The sequence below is a fragment of the Phoxinus phoxinus genome (assembly GCF_949152265.1).
Source record: "Phoxinus phoxinus genome assembly, chromosome: 17".
NCBI lineage: Eukaryota > Metazoa > Chordata > Actinopteri > Cypriniformes > Leuciscidae > Phoxinus > Phoxinus phoxinus.
In genome coordinates this window covers 18,813,043-18,835,637 of record NC_136892.1, presented here as the reverse complement: position 1 = coordinate 18,835,637, position 22,595 = coordinate 18,813,043, and the positions used below count along the sequence as shown (strand labels likewise).

Sequence of the window (22,595 nt, the reverse complement as noted above, 5' to 3'; positions counted from 1 at the left end):
GAATGTATTTATACAGTACATTTATTTTTGTAGAAATGTATGTTACATGTTAACTGAAAATTCACAATTGCTTGTTAATTTTTTACACACTCTATTATGTCTTTGCCTAACACCAACACCACCACCACCATTAGGGTTGCCAAACGTTCCGTATAATACAGAATCGTCCCGTATTTGACACATAAAAGTCTTGTTCCGTATTGAACTGATACGGAACGCACTTTGTTCTGTATTTTTGAGAATCAATTTAGTGCAAATCTATGACAGACACACACATGGCTTCTAGTATTATGTCAGACTATGAACGAAGACATTTGTAGGCTATGATAAGAAAAAAAACCTGACGGTGCGTGCGGTAGATACTAATTTCTCCCCCTGTTTGTCTATGATCAGCGTTGCGTTTTTAACATCTTGGAACATCATCAGAGAATGCCCTTTTAATTGGTCGTTTCAGTCATTGTGAGTCATGTATTGTAGCAACGATGACGACAAGTGACAACAGCGGGAAATGTAAAAATGACTACCTCCGAGCAGCCGGCGAAAAAGAAAAGAGCACAAAAATATAGAATTGAATGGGAAAATAGCTGCACAACTCCACGAAACTCCATGTGACACGAAACTAATTGTTCAAAGATCTGAACTTACTGTTTTGAGAAAAAAAAAATCTAATTTGAGAATTGAGCCAAAGTGACAAAGTAAGAAAAACAAAGTGACAAAGTAAGAAAAACTGTAATGCCTTGCTGAATAAAAGTTTGAATTTATTTACAAAAAAAATCATACTGACCCCAAACTTTTGAACGGCAAATCAGCATTTTGATAATACATGCGTTACCTTTTAGGACAGTCTACGCATCGCAACTAGATAGGGCACCTATGACATCTTAAAATAAGGCAGCTTACTAAGGCAAAAAAAGAAAACATTGATTCAAGCTTACGGGGAAAAACAACATTCACTAAGTGAAGGATCTACCGTTTATGGTGTTCTCAACTTCTGCTCTCCAGCGCTGTAAGCAGCCCTTGACGAAGTACAGCTCCTCCTCGGTCACGCTGTGGGGGGATGGTTGCAGTGGCATCTCCATGGGGTGTCTGCACTGAGTAAAAGGCTTGTGTATGGGAGTTCTCTGTGTGGCTGTCTGCGGGCAGCCCGAACCATCTGACGAGCCAGCATCATCTGGTTCTGTCTGACTACAGCAAGAAATGAAACATTTAGAGGAGGACAAACTCAGAAGAGGGCACGATTTCTCACATAGCCGATGAAGAAGAACACAGGAAAGCGAGCCTTGCCTGCTGTCACCTGAGCTGGGTTCTGTGTGTACGGGAGGGTTTGTAGGTACTGGCGAGGCTGGAGACACACTTGTGGGTTTCGTGGTGGCAAACTCCAGCACATACTGCAACATGTCTGCCAGGGGGTATTTGGTTGGCCCTGAGCCATAGTTTTTATATCTTTGAAAAAGAAAGTTATAGTTTTTATCTTCAAAAATTTAAAAATAAACCCCAAAGAACAATATCAAAAGATTACTCGCAATGTCGACCATGATTTGACCTCTATTTGGTTTTTGAACATACCCCTCAAGTTTCTGCTGCAGAACTGTTAACTGGTCCTTGAGTCTCTTGACCTCTCCTCTTCTACCATGGGTCTGATCAACATTGTTATGGAGGTATCTGCACACAAAAATAGTAATTTGTCATTTACCATTGATAGATATGGATGGATGGATGGATAGATAGATACGGATGAATGGATGGATGGATAGATCTTAACCTGTCCATATAGATCACTTGGGGAAACTCCAGTTTTTTGTGTATTTTTTCTGGTCGCCCTAAAGACTGATTGAACTCAAATCTGGACAGCTCAAAGGTCAACACTGGTGGCAGCTTGGAGAACCACCTCTGGAAAAAGAGACATACTTGGATTCATAAAAGTAGCTTGTGCATACTTCAAAATAACATTTTAATAAATGACAGGAGTGCATATATTTGCATGAGGAAAAACTGACCTCCTGGCCAGAGGAGATCGTCTGATCTGAATGAAGGGACTCAATCTCTCCTTCAACCATGGCGCCCTCCAAACATTCGTCTAAATTGTTGAATCCGTTCACTTGGAGAGGGTATTGTCCAAATTGCTCAATGTTGGACACAATCTTTCCTGCACACAATTACACAACTATAATCAATGAGAGTGATAAACAGAATAATTACAGGAGAAATGTTATCCTCCTACCTTCATGAAGTCTCTCAGCCACAAATGTACCATAAAACAGCTGGACCATTGGGTTGTTTTGTTTATCCTCTGGGTTACTGAAAATAAAAGCTGCCATGTTTTATTGTGGGGATAAAAAAAATTCCTGGCAAGTACATTAGCAACCAAATATGCTATAGGGTAATTATTCATCATTCTTCAACAAATGCTACACTCATTACCATTTATTAATTAACCCTCCACAGCAAGATGTTGCCTCAGGGTAACAAACACATTTTCTTCATGTTGCAAACACATGATGCATATAAAATGGCAATAAAATGATTTTAAATAAACCATTAAAAGCTTTTTCTTGGTCTCACTATTATTTAAATACATTTTAATTTCCCACCCATCAAAAATATCATTCACATTTCTTAGTGAGTAGTTCATTTTATAACAATTTATGATGAATTGCTTTAATGTGTTTGTTGACCCCTACAAAAAAAAACACATGAAACTGGAATGGATTACGGATGCAGTGGATAGGGATGCAGCACTACAGATTTTTTTTTTTACTTTTGTTAAAATTACATTATGTTATGCTTTTACATGCATTTAAAAATGCTTTTATATAGGGTTATATAAATCCTTAAAATTTAGTCACTCTCACTTTATCATACACTATTATTATTATTTATGATTTTATGAACTTACGTTCCGTTAGCAGCCAGCTGGAACGCGTCTTCGAGCCAGTCAAGCAACTTGTGTGTGAATTCACTGACATCCTACAATAAGCAACCTTAAAATAAACACTGTTTTCCAAGAATACAGCACAGTCTCCATTTAGAAGAAGCTCTTATATAGCTTCATAAACTGTTGTGAATGGTAAACATTTCAAGACACCTTTTATTAGTGCATCATTTGCAACGGTTTCATTTTAAAATTAGCCCCTGACAGAACAGCTGTGAATCATATCATTCAAATGATGTACCTGTTGTGCCTCGCTGGTTCTGAACGCATCCCTGAGAAGCTCGACTGCTGCAGAGGGGTCTACAAACCTACGGTTTGAGCCCACCATCAGAGCAAACAGGCAACGCAACTCCTGCATGAAGGCAATGTTTCTTTTCTCCTGCAACAGAAATATAGTCAGAATAATCCACATAGTCATTTAGAGCAAATGACTTTTTACATTTACGTTTTAATTTAACATGTAATATATCTGCAACGTTCAATACAACACTCGGTTACACTTCAATAGTTCCTAGTTCAATAGTAAGAAGTTCACTTTAAACACTTTACTGACTATAAGTAACTTTGCAACTACATTTCAACTAACTTTTATTAGTTCTCTTTCATCATCTCGTGTTCGAGATCCACCTATGGGGAAGGGCATCCGTACCTGACCTCTGCAGAAGCATCCAATTGCACCAAGTCTGGCTAGACAGACAGAAGCGCGCAGCCAATGTCAGGTAAGGCCCCGCCCCCTTACCTAGTGGCATATAACGCCTGCAAGCGCTGCTATTCTCCAGTTGACATTCGCTTCTCGCGATCTCTGCACTGACACAGTTCGGTTGGATTACGCTGCTCACTTTCGTGTCTTCAGGAGGACATATCGCCTGATCAGCCTCCGTCAGACGTGACAGTCGTTTTTTCAGCTTTTCTGCTGTGTTCTGCATTCGGAGCCGCCCGCGCTCTCGCCGTTTTTCACCTGCTCCTCCTTCCACGGCTGCCCGCCACGGATTTTTCCGAGTTCTTCTCCGGAATGTCGCTGTCTAAACCTTCCGCTTCTCCGGGGAACAGCCTATCACGGGCCTGCCCGGCCGCGTGTGGTGCGCTCATCGCCGCTAAGGACCTTCACCCGTTCTGCGTGGTCTGCTTGGGCCTTAAACATGCTCAAGAAGCCTTGGAGAACCCGGAAAATTGCAGTCACTGCCTTATGCTGCCCAAGAAGCTTTTACGACGTCGTCTGAAAGTTGCAGCGACCCAGTGCTCCGAGCTCGGCCTCTCTGACTCGGATGGGGGACACGGTGACGACGACGCGCTACCGGGGGACTCCCGGGGCGCCGCCTCTCTCATTTGGGCTGACCAGCCCAATCCCGCATTCCCCGAAGAGGACATCTTCGCGGGCAACCTCACGCTCGTCGACGAACCGGCCGGTTCCGGCGATGAGGATGACGCGGCCCTTCTTGGGGTCTCAGAGGACGAGGAGGCCATCCCGCCCTCTGGCTTTCCCCAGGCTAGCGCCCACACGGCCTTGCCTCAGTCCATCCTCCTGGAAGTTTGTGAGCGAGCGGCCGCTCGCCTCAACATGGAATGGCCGGCTCCACAGAGCGCCACCGACCAGGAGAGGGATATTTACGACGGGAAAGTGCTGGGACCCCCTCCCGGTCCGAGAAAACAACTCTTCCCCGTCCTTCCAGCGTGCGCTAAGCACATGAGGCACAATTGGAGCGACCCCCTCGACTTCAAACACGGTCTCACGGGTCTTGAGGTGAAGGACATGGCAGCTCATGGTATGGGTGACCCCCCCGCTATCGAGCCTTCCATCGCCAGGCACCTTAACCCCGCTCAGGGAGGGCTGCTCGCTCCCCCGAAGCCGGTCTTGCCCAACAAGATGGACCGTTTTTCTGCCTCAGTTCACCAGGCCGCATACAAATCCTCGGCCTTGGCTGTCAGGGCCCTGAACGTCTCTTCACTCCTCTCCGCTTACCAGGCGGAGATTTTGGACGAATTAGGGCAACAGCTGGAAAAGGGAACTCCTTCTCTAACCTTGTGGAAGGAGATCCTCACGGTGAACGACCTCGTCCTCCGTAACGCTCGGCAGGCCGTCCAAGCCTGCGGGCGCTCTATGGCGCTTTCTGTGGTGGGAGAGCGCGCGCTCTGGCTTAACCTGTCGGGCCTTCCTGACAGTGAGAAGCGGCGCATCGCGGGCGCATCGGTGGAGCCCGGCCGGGCTCTCTTCGGCCCCGCCGTCGCATTGATGCAACAACGGTGTGACGACAAAAAGAAGGAGGATGAGGCCTTCAAGTTATGCCTTCCTAGGAAGGCGGCCCCACGCCAGGCACCCCCTGCGCGTTTGCCTAACCCACCTGCCATGGGACGACATTTCCACCAGGGCAAGGAAAGGCCCCGCAACAGACCCCCCGCCACACGGCAGAATAACCCACCGCCTGCTAAGCACTGGGGAAAATCTACTCCCGCCGCGGCCGCGGCTGGAAGACCATCTAACCCTACCCCCACCGACTCGAAACGCAAGCGGCCTGCCTGATGTTCGGCCGGTGGGGGCATCGAGTCCACTTTCACGGGCTACGAGCCCTTTGGACTCTCTTCATGTCCAAGAACCCCTGTCCAAAAGACGCAGGGTCTCTCGCGAGGCTGCCCAGCCCATGTGTTTGTTGAACGTGTGTTCCCCCCTCACGTTCGAGGGGTCTGTTGTGAGGAAAAGTCACAAAGCAGTGTCACCACACCGCACACACTCACTTCCCCTCACCGAATTATTAAAGGCTTCGGCCCCAGTGTTCCCCCAACACAAAACACACAAAAAAACAAAAAACACATTAAAACAAACGAATCAAATGAATTCGTTACGGAGAGAGGATCTCTCTCCGCAGAGAGAATTCATCTCCCTGCAGAGAGACAACATCTTTCTAAACCCCGGCATGCCGCCCCTAGTTCATCCACTAGATGGCGCCATTGCATCACAAATGAGTCAGCTGGGCTTACACAGCTCCGCTGCGGCTCGGGTGGGAACACTCGCGAGTCACGAACGGGCTTGGCAAGCGGTTTCGGCTCCCGAGTGGGTGATGCGCACTATAATGCAGGGCTACAGATTGCAGTTTGCAATGAAACCCCCGCATTTCAACGGCGTTCTCTCTTCACACACGGAAGAGAACGCTTCACACATTCTGAAAGAGGAAATATCCTCCCTCCTAAACAAGGAAGCTATTCAGGTGGTGCCCCCCAGTCTGATGAATCAGGGATTTTATTCTCGTTATTTCCTGGTCCCAAAGAAGGACGGCTCTCTCCGCCCTATCTTGGACCTTCGTGTGTTGAACAAACATTTGAGGAAATACAATTTCAGAATGCTAACTCATGGCTCGCTCGCCCGCGCCATAAAACAGAACGACTGGTTCACATCGGTAGACCTGAAAGATGCTTTCTTCCATATAAGCATTTATCCGCCACACAGGAAGTTTCTTCGTTTCGCCTACCAAGGCACATGTTACGAATTCACAGTTCTGCCATTTGGACTCAGTCTAAGTCCTCGCAGTTTTTGTCTGTGTGCGGAGGCGGGTTTAGCACCCATGAGAATGTCTGGTCTGAGGATTCTGACATACATAGACGATTGGCTCATAATAGCCGAATCGAAGGAGAAAGTGTTGCAGGACACCTGCCGTGTGCTCGCGCACGTCACATCTCTCGGGTTCAGAGTGAATGTGAGCAAGAGCAATTTTACACCCAGTCAGAATGTCATTTTCCTGGGCTTGGAGTTGAACTCAGTCTCCATGCGAGCGCGTCTCTCTCAAGAACGCGTTCTCTCTCTAATGAACTGTCTATCGCAGTTCAGAGAGGGGGCGAGAGTGCAATATCGCACATGTCTCAGGCTGCAGGGTCTTATGGCTTCATCCATCCAAGTTGTGCCACTGGGACTCCTGAGAATGAGAGCGTTCATGAAATGGGTTTTGTCACTACATTTCAGCCCGATTCGCGATCTTTGCCGCTCTGTAATAGTGACGCGCGCCTGCTCGGCAGCCGTGCGACACTGGAAGAGCGCAGACTTTTACGCACAGGGAACCCCTCTGGGGACGGTTAAGATGCGGAAAGTTGTGACGACAGATGCGTCCTTAACAGGCTGGGGTGCCACCCAGGAGGGCAGAACGGTGAACGGTCTGTGGCCGAGCAGACTACGTTCAGCGCACATAAATTATTTAGAGCTGTTGACCATTTGGAAAGCTCTGAATCATTTTCTGCCTCGCCTGCAGGGACATCATGTTCTCGTACGCTGCGACAATACCACGGCTGTGGCTTATATCAACCGTCAGGGCGGCGTGCGCTCGTCGAAACTTCACGCTCTAGCTTACAAGCTTTTGGTGTGGAGCAGACGGGTTTTCCTGTCGTTACGCGCGACTCATGTTCCGGGCATTCTGAACAGAGGTGCGGATCTTCTATCAAGGGGAAATCCAATCTACGGAGATTGGCGCCTTCACCCCCAGATAGTGGATATGTTATGGATGAGATTCGGACAGGCAACCGTAGATCTATTCGCCTCGCGCGAAAACTACCATTGTCCTATGTTCTTCTCGCTAAAGGACGTGGACGCACCCCTCGGGGTAGATGCACTGGCCCACCCATGGCCCAGAGTGCTGCTGTATGCTTTTCCTCCCCTGTGCTTGATAATTCCAACACTGGCCAGGGTGAGAGAGCAGAGCCTGTCTCTCATTCTGATAGCACCCAGGTGGCCCAAGGCACCGTGGCTGGCGGAGATAATCCCTCTGTTATATGCCGAGCCGTGGCGCCTCCCCCCACGCACGGACCTATTGTCCCAAGCGAACGGGGAGATTTACCACCCACACCCGGACAGGGTGGCTCTCTGGGCCTGGCCCGTGAGAGGACGAACCTAAGCGCACTGGGGCTTTCGCCGCGTGTTATTGCCACTATACAGAATGCCAGAGCCGTTTCTACACGGTCCTTATATGGCTGTAAGTGGCAAGTGTTCGAAGGGTGGTGTGATGGGCGTGGTCTCACATCTTATCAGTGCTCAGTTCCTGATATTTTGTGTTTCCTTCAAGACCTCATGGAAAAAGGGAGGTCTTTTTCCACCATTAAGGTCTACCTGGCTGCGATTTCGGCCTGTCATGTGGGCTTTGAGGGCTCAACAGTCGGGCAGCATCCTCTAATCCGCAGATTTATGAAGGGTGCCCGTCGCTCTTTGCCAGTCGTCAGGAGAACTGTTCCTGAGTGGGACCTCTCCATGGTGCTGGAGGCTCTGTCTCAACATCCTTTTGAGCCTCTGGGAAGTATTTCCCTTAAGCTGCTGTCCTTCAAGACAGCTTTGCTCTTGGCCTTGGCATCAGCTAAACGTGTCAGTGAGCTACATGCACTCTCGGTTCATCCCTCGTGCACTAAATTCTCTCTTAGTGGAGATAAGGTTTCCCTTAAGCCTAATCCGGCCTTCATGCCGAAGTGCTTCCCTGCGTTCACTTCGGAGGTGTTGGAGCTCTCCGCTTTTCACCCTCCACCGTTTTCCTCCCCGGAGGATCAGAGGCTAAATGCTCTGTGTCCTGTCCGTGCTTTACAGACATATATGACCAGGACCAGTGCGTTCCGGAAGAGCGACCAGCTCTTTATTTCATGGGCGCCCCCTCACAAAGGGAGTCCCATATCTAAGCAACGCCTCTCACATTGGCTTGTGAATGCTATAGCTGTGGCTTATGAATCAAAAGGAGTGCAGCCCCCAGGGGGCATCAGAGCTCATTCCACAAGGGGCTTAGCCGCCTCTTGGGCTTTGTTTAGGGGAGTGTCACTGCAGGACATCTGCTCCGCTGCCAGTTGGGCTTCTCCTCATACCTTTGTGCGTTACTACCGGCTGGATGTCACCAGAATTTCGGTAGCACATTCGGTTTTAGGGGTGGGGTCTTCTTAGCCCTTCCCTGTAACCCCGTTGGAAGTAACGAATAAGGAGTGAATGGGCCGGCTGGCCATGCACATTCCTCTCACCAAGCACGTATTTCCAATCCTTCCTGGGTGTATATATGCACATTGGTGTTGCTGGGGTTATTACCACATACATGTTTCATGTCCTGCATGTGCACAGCAGTTATGTGTGTGCGTCAGGATTGCAGGTTCATGATTATGGGACGTGTCTGGCACCGCCCCCCTGGGGCGACCGTCCTTCTCTGGCTTTCAGAACCTCACTGTGAGTGTATTGGGCAATCGGGGAGCTGTCCATGTCTCTCCCATAGGTGGATCTCGAACACGAGATGATGAAAGAGAACAATAGGTTACTGTCGTAACCCCGGTTCTCTGAAACATCGAGTGGAGAGATCCACCAGCTTTGCCCCGCTTGCCGCACGAGAAGCGAATATACTTACTGGAGAATAGCAGCGCTTGCAGGCGTTATATGCCACTAGGTAAGGGGGCGGGGCCTTACCTGGCATTGGCTGCGCGCTTCTGTCTGTCTAGCCAGACTTGGTGCAATTGGATGCTTCTGCAGAGGTCAGGTACGGATGCCCTTCCCCATAGGTGGATCTCTCCACTCGATGTTTCAGAGAACCGGGGTTACGACAGTAACCTATTGTTTTAGTAGACACTGTAAAAAAAAGTTGCTACCTTAAATTTTTAAGTACAATCAACTTGGATGTTTAAGTTATTGTAACTTAAATTACATTAAACTGACTTAAAACATTTTTTGAATCTTGTATAATAGAAAAATATTTGAAAATTAACTTATTTTGATGAGTTAAAACATGTAATAACATATGTCGTCATAACTTATTGATCACATACAGTGTGCACTGTTCATGATTCATTACACACCTTTTTATCTTTAGCCAAATCAACTTAGATAATGAATGTGGTTCAGGTAACAATATTTTGAGTTTCTATTTATTAAACCAATCTCCTTCATTTTATTAACTCACATTTTTGATTTCAATGAACTCAAATTTTTAGGCAACCAGGTAACTTAATTTTTAGTTCAGGTTAGTAGAATAAGTTGACATGTAGTTCTTATAGTCAGTAGAATGTCTGTTGGAGGACCATCAAAATAAAGTGTTATCAAATATTAAGCAGGCAGTCTAATAATACTCAAATGACTGTTAGTTGACATGTAGGTGCAAAGTTACTTATAGTTAATAGAATGTCTAAAGTGGACCATTGAAATGAAGTGTTACCCAACATTCTTCACAAAGACTAAATACTAGTCATGCTCATCTGGCAGATTACTCACTGAATGGCTCTTGCATTTCTCCAGCACACGCTCAGACAGGCAGTAGTTGAGCACCAGTCTACGGAACACCGGCAGGTGGAACAGAGACTAAAAACAAGAGAATTTCTTTTTTTTAAGTCCCATTAGCTCTCTTCCCAGCATGCACTAGGCCATGAACAGTTCCATTATTTGACCATTTGTCAGTTGTATTTACACAGTTGTTGCTGATTTTATTGTACTGTATAGTAAAGTCTTGTCTTGTGAGGTCAGGGTCCATTTGTTCCCCATAAAAAGTAACATTTCTTATCATCATCAATGTTGACAAGCCTAATATTTTTGTGGAAACGATGATCCATTTTTTTCAGGATTCTTTAATGATGATTGGAAAGTTACAGCATTTATTTGAAATAGAAAACCTTTGTAACAATGTAAAAGTCTTTACTGTCCCTTTTGATCGATTTAATGCAATCTTACCGCCCCCAAACCTTTAAACGATAATGTATTTGTAAAAGAGATATTCATATCCACGTTGGGACTGTTTTCAAATGACATCATTAAACTGCATTACGTTACGCATTAACGAAAGATTGTTTGTGACTTATCTATAGGCCATAAACTCACTCCATGAGTTCATGCCTCTCTTTATCATCAAAACAATGCTCTATTTAATTAGCTCAGACATCTATCAATATCAGTGAAGGCTTATATTTCAACACAGACATCTGAGAAGCCTCGCTGAATTCAGTCTGGTAATGGATATAATAAAATTACAGCTCTGAGACACTTCTGCAGTCAGGAACAAAAAAAATAAAAAACAGACATTCCACCTGATCTTCTCTATTCTCCAGTCATTAGCAACAGCGCTAATGTAATTTGCACAATATGATCCGATCATATAGTAACAGGTCAGACGAGAACACTTACAGCAGTGCTTTTGTTTTCGAATTGGATTTCTCAAATAGTCCGTTAAAATTAAGGAGTATAGCACTCACAATTACCTTTTACAACTCAACATATATGCCATGTGAAACCCGTCCTAAAAGGGAAACTAACATGCAGTACACTACAGAATATACAAACCGGCACAACAATCTAATTTTGCTGGACTTTTTTCCTATTCTATCGTATTAAAGCAAAATTGGTGATTAAAAAACTTCACACACCTGAATGACAGCACTGAACCAGCAGGTATTTCCTACATTACGGATGCCCACGGGACAGTCCTCCTGTCGGATCCAGTCAGCGGGGCTGCAGCTCTCTCCAGATGCCTCACACCTCTTCCTTTTCATGCGGGCCGCGTTCTCTTCTGCACTAACCTCAAGAGCCCTAGAGTAGAAATAGGAGTGGGTGAGACAGTCAAGACCAGTGTCTGATAGTTACTGCTGTGCCCATGATTCTTAAATTCACAAAAATCACTGTCGTAGGGGAGAAGGGGGAAATTGTAAAGCTCTAAATTGGTTCATTCACACTCAGGTTTGAGCGATTCTCTCTTTCTCTGCCAGGGAAAAATGAGTTTAAGCTAAGGATGTTTAAGTCTTATAATAATTTTTGGGGGTGTCCAAGAATGTCCTTCTGTTTTGATGCCTTTGAGTTTAAACATTCTTCAGGTTGTTGGTTAAAAGTTAACATACATGTAAATGATTTTGGAGGTAGCACTAACATTAATTGTAGTATGGAATTAAAATGTATTTTTCATCAATTTAAAGGATTAGTTCACTTTCAAAAAATGTTTTGCTGATAATTTACTCACCCCGATGTCATCCAAGATGACTTTCTTCAGTCGAAAAGAATAGTTTTTGAGGAAAACATTCCAGGATTTTTCTACACAGAATGGACTTCAATGGCAAACTTCAATCCCAATGTTCAAAAGAAGTTTCAAATGTCCGTCTCAATGCAGCTTCAAAGTCTCTACACGATCCCAGTCGAGAAATAAGGGTCTTATCTAGCGAAACCATCGGTCATGTTCTAAAAAAAATAAAAATGTATATACTTTTTAACCAAAATTGTTCGTCTTGTGCTGGTCTGCGACACGCCACATATTATGTCATCATGTTGGAAAGGTCACAAAAAAATAAATAAATAAAAACAAAGATGTCGGACGATTTTGAAGTTGGAGAAGAAAATGAGATGGAGTTTTTCGCCCTTCCCTACTTTTTTGAACAGGAGTACACAGACAAATAACTTAGATAGATGAAGTGAACGTGACCTTTCCAACGTGATGACGTAATATGTGGCGTGTCGCAGACCAGCACAAGACGAACAATTGTGGTTAAAAAGTATATAATTTTTTTTTTTTTTAAAGAAAATGACAGATGGTTTCGCTAGATAAGACCCTTATTTCTCGACTGGGATCGTGTAGAGACTTTGAAGCTGCATTGAGACGGACATTTGAACCTTCTTTTGAACATTGGGATAGATGGTTGCCATTGAAGTCCATTCTGTGTAGAAAAATCCTGGAATGTTTTCCTCAAAAACCTTAATTTCTTTTTGACTGAAGAAAGAAAGACATGGATATCTTGGATGACATCTGGGTGAGTAAATTATCAACAACATTTTTTTTGAAAGTGAACTAAGACTGAAGAGATAAAAAAATGAAATCCTTTAAAGCACATAATAAACATTACTTCATCAAAATGTCGAGCTGAAGGAATGTTTTAGAGACTTTGTCAGCCGATCAATGCATATTTGTAGAGATTTAAAAATTGTCATTTACCGGTACTTAATGTATTTTTTGTAATGTATTTTTAAATTTGTCACAGTTAAAAAGTACTATATAATAGTGAAATAATAGTGTATAACCGAAACAGAAATAATTTCACTATATAAATCACTATATACACACTAAAAAAATAATAAAGTGAAAATCATTCATTACTATTCAAATGTATTAAAGCAATGATATAACTTTAAGGAGTGCATTATTTGAGATTCAGCGTGTTAATATAATCAACTATTACAATTTTCCCCAACCACTGTTAAAATCAACTATTTTCCAGTATTTGATTCAATATTATAATATGATCTAGTCCTTTTGATTATAAGTTGATTATAACTTCTGGCACAAGTGCGACATACACTACGTTTAAAAAGTTTGGGGTCGCTAAGATTTTTGAAAAATGTTTTTCTTAAGTTCACCAAGGCTGCAGTTATTTGATCAAAAACATAGTAACAACATTAATAGTGTGAAATATCATTAGACTTATTTTCAATTTTAACATATTTTAAAATGTAATTTATTCTTGTGATGGCAAAGCTGAATTTTTCAGGAGTCTCACATAACCCTTCAGAAATATAATTTTTTTTAGGATTCTTTGATGAATAAATAGTTCAAAAGAACAGCATTTGTTTGAAATATACATCTTTTGTAACATTATAAATGTCGTTAATGTCAACTTTTGATCAATTTAATGTGTCCTGGCTAAATAAAGGTATTAATATCTCTTGAAAAAAATAAATTAAAAAAACTCACAGACCCCATACTTTTAAAGATAGTGTACTTTTGGCGCACATTTTTATTATGCCAAAAAGATATATGTAGCAGTCTATGAGTTTATGAAGAAAAGTGTAAAAATGTTACAATTGCCCCAGTCTACCCTATCAGGAATGAACCTGTGCAGCTCTCTGCGCTCTGCTTCAGTCTGCTGTGACTCCTGAAGACTGAGCTCAATGGCGGTCTGCAGGTCGTCTTTAGCAGAACCTGAGAACAATTACAATTACATAAATAAACATCACGGCATTATGACTGCTATATTAATCAATCTTTGGAAAATGTGATGACATGAAAGTCATTTTCAGCCCACCATTCTGTGCATTGGAGGTGTTCCTCTCACTGTTGTCTTTAGTGGGTTCTTCGGGCATGTGCTCCTCCTCTTTGGGCTGGCTGGTCAGAAGCCCAATGGCATGGGTGATGTCACCCTGACTAGCCTAGATAAAGAGTTTTCTCGCAATTAGTCATCACTAGAGACATACAAAAGAACATGAGTTCGGCCACTAAAAATTTAGCTTTAAGGTCATCAGACATACATGCTTTGTTTTAGTACCACATCTAGGTTACCCAACCCTCACAGATGAAAGTAAGGGAAACTCTGGCACATTGTATGATTTATAAACTTATTTTCTATTAATATCCGTGTCGATAACATTACATCTGCTGCTTGTGTTATAAACGCACAGATAACTGCTGCTGTGCTAAACATACGTTCAGGGCGCTCTGGAGAACCTGCAGATCCTGAAGGCCAGTAATCTCTCTGAGCTGGTTAAGTAGCATTTGGCTCTGAAAAAGACAAGCAAACATGCTGCTTTTTAATTTCGGTGGATCAAAAAATTCAAATGCTTTGCCACAGGCATGTTGAGAATACTTCTGTTCGTGATAACAGGACTCACTTGAGCAATTAACTACTCAATAACAGGATCCGTTCCAGCAAAAAAAAGAAAAAAAAAAGAGAGCAGGTGTGAACTGATAAGTTAAAAACAAGAATATGATATGAGATGTAATTTGCACTTGGATTTAACACCCGGCATAACCGCATCTCTGACTCAGGTGTCAAAAAAGCGTGGGTTGGAGGAGTCTATAGCTGGCCTGATCAACATTTATGAAAGTCTCCTGCATGAAAATGTACATTAAATCCATATCAGATTCGATTTTTTCCAAGTACAGTATGCCTGAAAATAGGCTTTAGCATGTGCCATGTAAACGTTTTTTGTTTTTTTTAAGTCTTTGGCCCAGATAATAGATGCAGGAGCTACAGAACTATATAAAGAAACTCTGACAGCAGGTGGGAATGTTAGCATGGTTGTGAAGGCAGCCAGTCACCCTAGGCAGGGAGCAGGAGACATATATGGTGAGCTGGAGGCCTGTGAGCGGCACTCAGAGCTCTATTTTGGGCCTTCGACACAGATAGCGCCTGTGTTTATCATGAGCTTGAATGACACAAGCAAACATACAATAATTCCTATTCATTCAGTCTGGATAACATTAAAGATTAAATTCAGGATTTAAGGGAAAGAAACATTTCAAATTAAGCCCTTCAAAACAGATTTCCAATCTAGACAAGATTACTATTGAAGTTTCTATCATAATTTGGAAACAATCCTAATGGGAAACAATCATAAACTCATAAGAATCCAACAAGTGGATAAACAGAAAATGGATTTTGTATACTGCTTGGATTAATGATTTTCAATAAGAAAATTTCTATTAGGATCCTTCTGTATTGGTTCCAAATTAGGAACCATTGTTATTCCAATTGTATTTGATTAGGATTTTTAAAAAACATCAGGCTATATGTTACAATTTAAATGACAGTGTGTTAGAGTCAGTCAACCACTAAAAACAGTTTAAATGGGTAAATATTACAGTGACAGTCACTGCTGTGTCTAGATCTCATTAACACAAGCATTGTCACAATTAGGCTATTCTAATGTGACTAAGTTACATGTTCTTTAAAATACAACACTCACCGAGTTTTCAGACGTTTCCCCATGTTCAAAATCCTGTTCAACTCTCATGGCAATGACTTGTTATATATATATATAAATATATATATTTCTCCAGATTGCTTCGCCCTGACTCCAGAGAGTGACCTACTCCATATGCCCACCCCCACACACACACACACACACACACAAGCGCCGCGCGGGACAAACACTCACTCAAGCGCGTGCTGGGAATCGTCGTGCGCGCGCTTGGTACAGAAACGAATCCTCTCTGAACAACGTTTTCTAATTTAACCCACGAACCAATTAATCATGAAAGTCTCATCCAGACAGAGGTAATTGTGGATTAAACGCAAATAAATAAATGGATGCCCAAAATGTAGGCAACGATTTAGCCTAGAATACTACATTTAGGCCAATATGGATTTAATTTCAGATCATTTTGTTTGACACTGTTGCCCAGTAGGCTAACGTTAGTAGCCTAACGTTACGCTATATTTTTGTTTGTTTTTTTTGCGGAAAATATTGTTACTTTAGTTAGGGTATGTAAACAAAACAATAATAAATCTAAACTAGTATAACATAGCCTAGCTTAGTTTTTTTAATATCCCCAAAAGGATATTTCTCAAACCGACATCATATCTGATATTTTTCCTACGTAGGCTGTTACAATGCTACTCAAAAATGTCTTAGAAAATATCAAAATAATTTGTAGATGGTGACACATTTTCCACACACAGCCTACTGTTGTCCCTTTACACTTTGAAAAATATTTAGGACCAAACTAATAATAAAAAGCATGAACAATGTTATTAGGGTAGAGATCTAGCTTGCTGCTGTTTGACAGAATAGTCTATGTGGCACTACTTTAGGGATGACTTTTAGAACACCTGTTGAAAATATAAGAAAAACTTAAAATTTACACCATGCAATGCTGTTTGTTACATATCACTCTATTTATTGTGTATTTGATAACTGTTCAATCCTGCTCATGCTCAACATATAAATAAGAAATAAATTATGTGTTTTTGGACGATTTTACTGATAATAGTTGATTGCATAATTGTGCTTATGAATGTAGTAGCATGTCCCATTATTCTCTATAGTATATAGGGTCCATGAACTGAGCAGTCAGTGTACACATCCTATTCACTAAACCCAGATCTTCTTACCATCATAATGGAAAATCAATTTGCTAGAGTGGTGAGCAAGTTGCTGCTGTGCATTTGTTGCAGTCATGTGTACAACGACCATTCTGATGCTCCATGGCATTCTGCTGGAATAAAAGGCACTTTGTAATTGGGGAACATTTTAAAAGCTGGGACAAAGGCTGTGGAAAGTGATTTGAATAAGTTTGCATTTTTTCTTCTTCTGAAGTTCCTGGAATTGAATTGCCAGGATGAGTCCTGTCCTCTTGCTATCTTTGGTACTGTCAGGTAAGTCCAGTCCTGCTTCTTTTTTTTTTACTGTATTAAGTATACAATCATTCAGTTATAGCTGCTTGCATTAACATTTATTATTCAAAGGATACAATACAATTAGAAACATTTGACCTTTCAGTGAACGTTGTACTTGCTGTGAATTTTATAGAATGAATGTGATTGAATTCTGCATGCCGCCAATCCATACTGATAATTATAGCATAATCAGGATCTGCACTTATTCACATTTTTGTACAGCTATTCCACAGGCTGAGTTAGTCCCAGAGAAACCAAAGAGATCTGCTCTGAACCAACTCACCAGGTTACTGCTTCGCAAATACAACTGTGGAGTCCGGCCTGTCCAGAACTGGACCAAACCAACTACCATTTACATTGACCTTATAATCAAATCTGTCCTGGATGTGGTAAGTAGCCTACATTTGAACCTTTAGAGAGATACAGTGTACAATTACTTGCTCATTGTATGATAAATATTGCATATACATCTATCACGTAAAGTTGTTTTATATGCAACGCATATGAGTGTTCACTGTTAGAAGTCGTTAACTTAATAAACATACTATACAGGTGTTAAAATATATTTGCCTCCCATGTCAATATAATAAAGTAATTTTGCGCCTGCCTTTTCACAGGACGGACAGACTCAGAAAGTTACCACCAGCATTTGGTATCGCCAAGTTAGTATCAATTAATTTGTCTAATTAGTGGTAATGATTCGTAATGAAATCAGCAGCATGGTTGTATAGCATAAACTTTCAGATTCAAATTTTCGGATTAGTCTGATGTGCATTGTTTACGCTAGCTTAATTATTATAATTTTTTTTTTAAATCAAACGATCTGACATTTGACTTTAACCTGAACATTTACTTTTATTCTGAATAATATCAATAAACCTATATATATATATATATATATATATATTATAATATAATATAATATAATATATAACATAATGTTATTATGTTAAAGTTTAACAACAAAGTTTCATAAAATCCATTTAATTTGACCTTTCTGAGACAGGTCCAGCAAAGAAACACAAACAATAATCCGATTTTTTAAATGCATGAAATCTAAACGTTTCAGAGATCTGAATCTTTCTCATGGGACCTGCTAGGTGGTAACAGTAAACCGCATTACTCTAATGTTTCAGATATGGAACGATGAGTTTCTTGTATGGGATCCTGAAGAGTTTGATGGAATCACTGAAATATCGCTGTCCTCGGATGCCATCTGGGTGCCTGATGTCATCATAAGTGAATTGTATGTAGGGTACATGATAGATGTATCTCTCCTGCCCGCATCACAAGCTCCTTTTGTTTCCTGGAAATGAATTTTTGTCGAGTTATACTCTCATTGCATCATATGTCTTCCTCTCTCTCTCTCTCTCTCTCCAGCGTCCATGTTGGCAAATCCCCAGACATCCCATATGTTTATGTCAACTGCTCAGGAACAGTAAAAAACTACAAACCCATCCAGGTGGTCTCAGCATGTCACCTGGAGATGTATGCCTTTCCCTTTGACAGGCAGAACTGCACTCTGACCTTTCGCAGCTGGCTCCACTCAGGTAAATGACTCTCTCACGCACAGCTCGTGCTTTCACTCCTTTGCAAACAAGCTGGTCTCCGTATAATGAGAGTCGCTGTGATTACTGAGTGTTTTTGATCAGCCCTGGTTAGAATCTTTTAAAAGCTGACACTTTAAATGAGGTTCTCACAAACCTGCCGACATAAATACTTAATTCTACCATAACACAGTGAACCGCTGATGTGTTTCTCTGACAGTGAGTGAAGTGGATTTAGCTCTATGGAGGCCGGCGGAGGAAATCGCCAGTGACACAAGAGAGTTCATGAATGATGGTGAATGGGAGCTGCTGTCTGTCCCTTCTCACTACTGGACATTGAATCTAGAGGACAGAGACTACGCGCAGGTTCAGTTTAATGTGAGGATTACCGTAATACTGAGTTTATTCAAGCAGTCAAAAATGACATTCAATGGCAGCTTTAGACTTCAATTACACATTGTTTCAAAGCAGCTTTGCAGTAAACCAGAAAACATGAATGTTTATAATATCCTAATATCTTTAGATTAGATCTGGGCGATAATAAAGTTTACATTCTGAATCTGAGATGATATAATCAAGCAGTTGGGATTTGCTATGATGTATATCGCTTTACGTGAGTGCGACAATGAATGAAATGAAATTAATAAATATAATTTTTTTTAGCAGTGCAATAATATTATTTAATTTTTGAGACAATATGTGACCCTGGACCACAAAACCAGTCATAAGTCGCACGGGTATATTTGTGGCAATAGCCAACAATACATTATATGGGTAAAAATGATAGATTTTTCTTTTATGCCAAAAGTCATTAGGATATTAAGTAAAGATCATGTTCCATGAAGATATTTAGTAAATTTCCTACCGTAAATGTAAAAATATATATGTTTTTGTGAGTAAATGCAGCACAATCGCAAACATAAATGGACAACTTTAAAGGCGATTTTCTCAATGTTTCGATTCCCCCCAATTATTGTCATATCCTAACAAACCATACATCAATGGAAAGCTTATTTATTCAGCTTTCAGATGATGTATACATCTCAATTAAAAAAAAATTGACCCTTGTGACTGGTTTTGTGGTCCAGGGTCACATATATGCAATCACACAGCCGGGATATTATTTATATAAATAATGGATTGCTTTACGTAAGTGTACATATGTACATCCAAATGTATATATATTGCTGGACGATAATATTGTTTATTTTTTGCGACGATATAAGCAATTGATACAAAAGATTTGTATGTTGCTTTGCATGAGTGTACTGAATGTATGTGGGTAAAGTTAGATTTTGTAGTTATTATTATTAGACAATCATTTTGCCTACTTAAACTTTATTAGTCGACTGCAAGTTCACATTCAATCAACCGGTGGACAGAACCGAATCTCTCCACTACATTTTTGTTTCTTTTTTCAATCGTTTCACTCAAATGCACATCACTCACAATATAGAAAAGATCTGTCTCTACAGTACTTCCTTCACGTTGCGACTTTAAAATCGAATGTAATTTAATTTGAAATCATTTAAAAATATATCATATTTCAATTTATTTTAAATGTACTTTTCCATTTACTTATCACTGCCAAATTTGACTTGAATTTGACAAATGTTCATTTTGGAGGCTGACTGAGACATTGGCACGTAACAGTCCGCCGGACGCACTCGAGTACTGACAGCATGCAGTCTGACGCGTCACAACCCTTCTCCAACCTTTGCATGGGCTGTTAGCGGACTCACACTAATGCTAACAGATGAGGCTTAGCGGCAGACAACACACAGCGAGGATGATGATAATGAGACTGTCTTTCTGGCATTTGATCAATGAACGTCGTGTTCGGTGGGAGAAATAGGCCAATAGCTCACACTCGTGGGCAATCCACCCGGTTCCACTAAGATAGGCACACCATGGAAACGGCCGTGTTCTTTGATTACCTTTGCTCTGCGGCTCATTGACGAAGCCGTTTAGAGATCCATATTTGTGTTTTTTACTGATTGGGCAAATGGGTGGGGAACATGTTTAAGTCAGTATGAAATTGCTCTTTGTTGTACCCGTGAAAGCTTAAGCATCCTTAAATAAGGAAAGTGAAATGGATGGTCCTGATCCAGATGAGGGGCAGCGAGGGGAAATAGCTCAATGGCAGTAAGGTTCAGTTCTCAGGGGGAGCTGAGGTGTGGGAAAACAATTTCAGTTCTAGAATGAGAAATTGGAGCGATTTAGCAAATCCAGGAAATGGGGAGAAGGCTTAAGCTTGTTATGTAATTCCTCTTCAGACAGAGCCATTTCAGACTGCTCCGAGAGCACTTTCTCTCTCTCTCTCTCTCTGAAGGTGCTGATCCGCAGGCGCCCCCTGCTGTACGTGGTAAGTCTGCTCATCCCCAGCATCTTCTTCATGGTGGTGGATGTCACCAGTTTCTATCTGCCTCCAAACAGTGGAACTCGCATCACTTTCAAGACCAGCATTCTCCTGGGCTTCACTGTAATCCGAGTCAATCTGATGGATGAAATCCCTGCCACAGCCATTAAAACACCCCTCATTGGTATAGTACAGCCAGAGCTTTTCCTAATCGCAACGTTCCCCTATTAACAACACTGACGGGCAGCAAGCTCACCTCACTGACAATAATGTCTGCTCTTTTTGCCATAGGGGTCTTCTTTGCTGTTTGCATGGCGCTGCTGGTGCTCAGTTTGTCATTGTCCATTTTCGTAGTGAAGCTTTTGCATTACAATGAGAAAGAAGTCAAGGAGATGTCCATATCTGCTTGCTTGCTAGACAAATACGGCTCGATGGACCAGAGCTTTATTGAGAGCGCTTTCACTTCGATGAAGACGCTGGATGATATGGACCAATTAGGGGGTAGGAGAGAGAATATTATCCATTTATCATGTTTTTGGTTGAATTCGTTGACATTAGTTATAAACAAAAAATGTACAGCATTTATTTGTTAATGTTAACAGTACTAATACAGTATTGTTAACATTAAAGTAATTCTAAATATTCTTATATAACAGTTAATAATAATAAAAATATATTATGGACTATCAACCAAAAGTGTGTTTATAAATTATATATCAAATTTGACATCTTTCTCTCATCTGACAAACAATCAATCCTCTTTTGGAAAGATGTGGGAACTCTTTCACAGTTTTCTTTTGCTACGAAGCGAAATGGAAATGCAAAAATTTTGATATCAAAATTATAATTATATCTCCCATTCACCAATATAAAGTTTGAGTTTACACAACTATGGAAATGCGAAAAGGGTCCATCCCACTGATCTGTATAATGTTCTCTATATAGATCTGTGGTTCATTGTCCATGGCAACACTGTAGGCAATGTATCTCGTAACACATTGCAAATTTGCACTCTTTTTTTCTGTTGAAGCAAGTTAGTGAAAATGACCTCAAATGACTACCTATTATATCTGGTTTATTGTGTGTGTGTGTGTGTGTGTGTGCATTCTCTTTGATTCAGGCTACGAGTCTGATCTCTCTCCAGAGCCAGACCTGTTCTCCCTGACAGACGTCTCAAGCAGTGACTCCTCACTGGAGAAGATCCTGCAGGAGGTGGTGTCTCTCAGACTGTACCTTCAGGAGGAGGACAGCGAGGGCATTTCACAGTCTTACTGGGTGGAACTGTGCCTGAAAGTGGACAGGCTCCTCTTCTGCTTTTACCTGGTGTTTATGTTCATCTATGTGATGACTCTACTGCTGCTCTGGGGAACCTGGAGCTCTGCCTGACAAAAAGAGGTCGAAGAGCAGACGAAGACAAAAACAGAGTGACACAGATTCCACAACTGCAGTTTCAGTTTTAAATGTATCAAACAATTAAATGCAATTGATGCCTACTATTCACATTGATTCAGATGTGCTTCTGCAGATTGAGACTGTAACAAAATATTTGACCAGTTTCCCAAGGAGATTATTGTAAAACATTTGAACTTTCTTTCAGATGTAAAAATAAAAAAGACTAGCTGCAAGCAAGTATTCTTTGTGTTGTATGTGTTTGTATTGAGTAGAATAAAGGAAAACAAATGATTGT

At 41.6% G+C, this 22,595-nt stretch overlaps 2 protein-coding genes across 7 annotated transcripts in view; one reads left to right on the top strand and one right to left on the bottom strand.

Moving 5' to 3' along the window:
* The window catches only part of usp28 (ubiquitin specific peptidase 28), a 23,874-nt gene extending 8,103 nt beyond the window's left edge, over positions 1-15,771 (bottom strand). For 2 of the 3 annotated variants that reach the window (XM_079585427.1, XM_079585428.1), the window contains exons 1-14: positions 15,570-15,771; positions 14,308-14,382; positions 13,910-14,033; positions 13,719-13,806; positions 11,273-11,435; positions 10,131-10,217; positions 3,174-3,311; positions 2,897-2,967; positions 2,222-2,298; positions 1,998-2,146; positions 1,763-1,890; positions 1,567-1,662; positions 1,285-1,443; positions 971-1,185 (exon numbers count right to left, since the gene is read on the bottom strand). In XM_079585427.1, the coding sequence (XP_079441553.1) occupies positions 971-1,185; positions 1,285-1,443; positions 1,567-1,662; positions 1,763-1,890; positions 1,998-2,146; positions 2,222-2,298; positions 2,897-2,967; positions 3,174-3,311; positions 10,131-10,217; positions 11,273-11,435; positions 13,719-13,806; positions 13,910-14,033; positions 14,308-14,382; positions 15,570-15,617 (1,618 nt within the window). In that variant the 5' untranslated portion in view covers positions 15,618-15,771. The remainder of the gene's footprint in view (positions 1-970; positions 1,186-1,284; positions 1,444-1,566; positions 1,663-1,762; positions 1,891-1,997; positions 2,147-2,221; positions 2,299-2,896; positions 2,968-3,173; positions 3,312-10,130; positions 10,218-11,272; positions 11,436-13,718; positions 13,807-13,909; positions 14,034-14,307; positions 14,383-15,569) is intronic. The other variant, XM_079585429.1, reaches the window with a different exon arrangement.
* Positions 15,720-22,595, top strand: htr3b (5-hydroxytryptamine (serotonin) receptor 3B). Of its 4 annotated transcripts, XM_079585431.1 has the most exons (10): positions 15,720-15,880; positions 16,923-16,981; positions 17,225-17,391; positions 17,620-17,664; positions 18,139-18,248; positions 18,383-18,552; positions 18,770-18,927; positions 20,882-21,092; positions 21,200-21,409; positions 22,029-22,595. In XM_079585431.1, exons 2-10 carry the CDS (start codon positions 16,945-16,947, stop codon positions 22,292-22,294), a joined length of 1,374 nt encoding a protein of 457 aa, XP_079441557.1. In that variant the 5' UTR covers positions 15,720-15,880; positions 16,923-16,944; the 3' UTR covers positions 22,295-22,595. The 4 variants fall into 4 exon arrangements, with proteins under 4 accessions (XP_079441557.1, XP_079441559.1, XP_079441556.1 ...); XM_079585433.1 differs by lacking the exon at positions 21,200-21,409 and having other exon boundaries at positions 15,756-15,880; XM_079585430.1 differs by lacking the exon at positions 15,720-15,880 and having other exon boundaries at positions 16,763-16,981.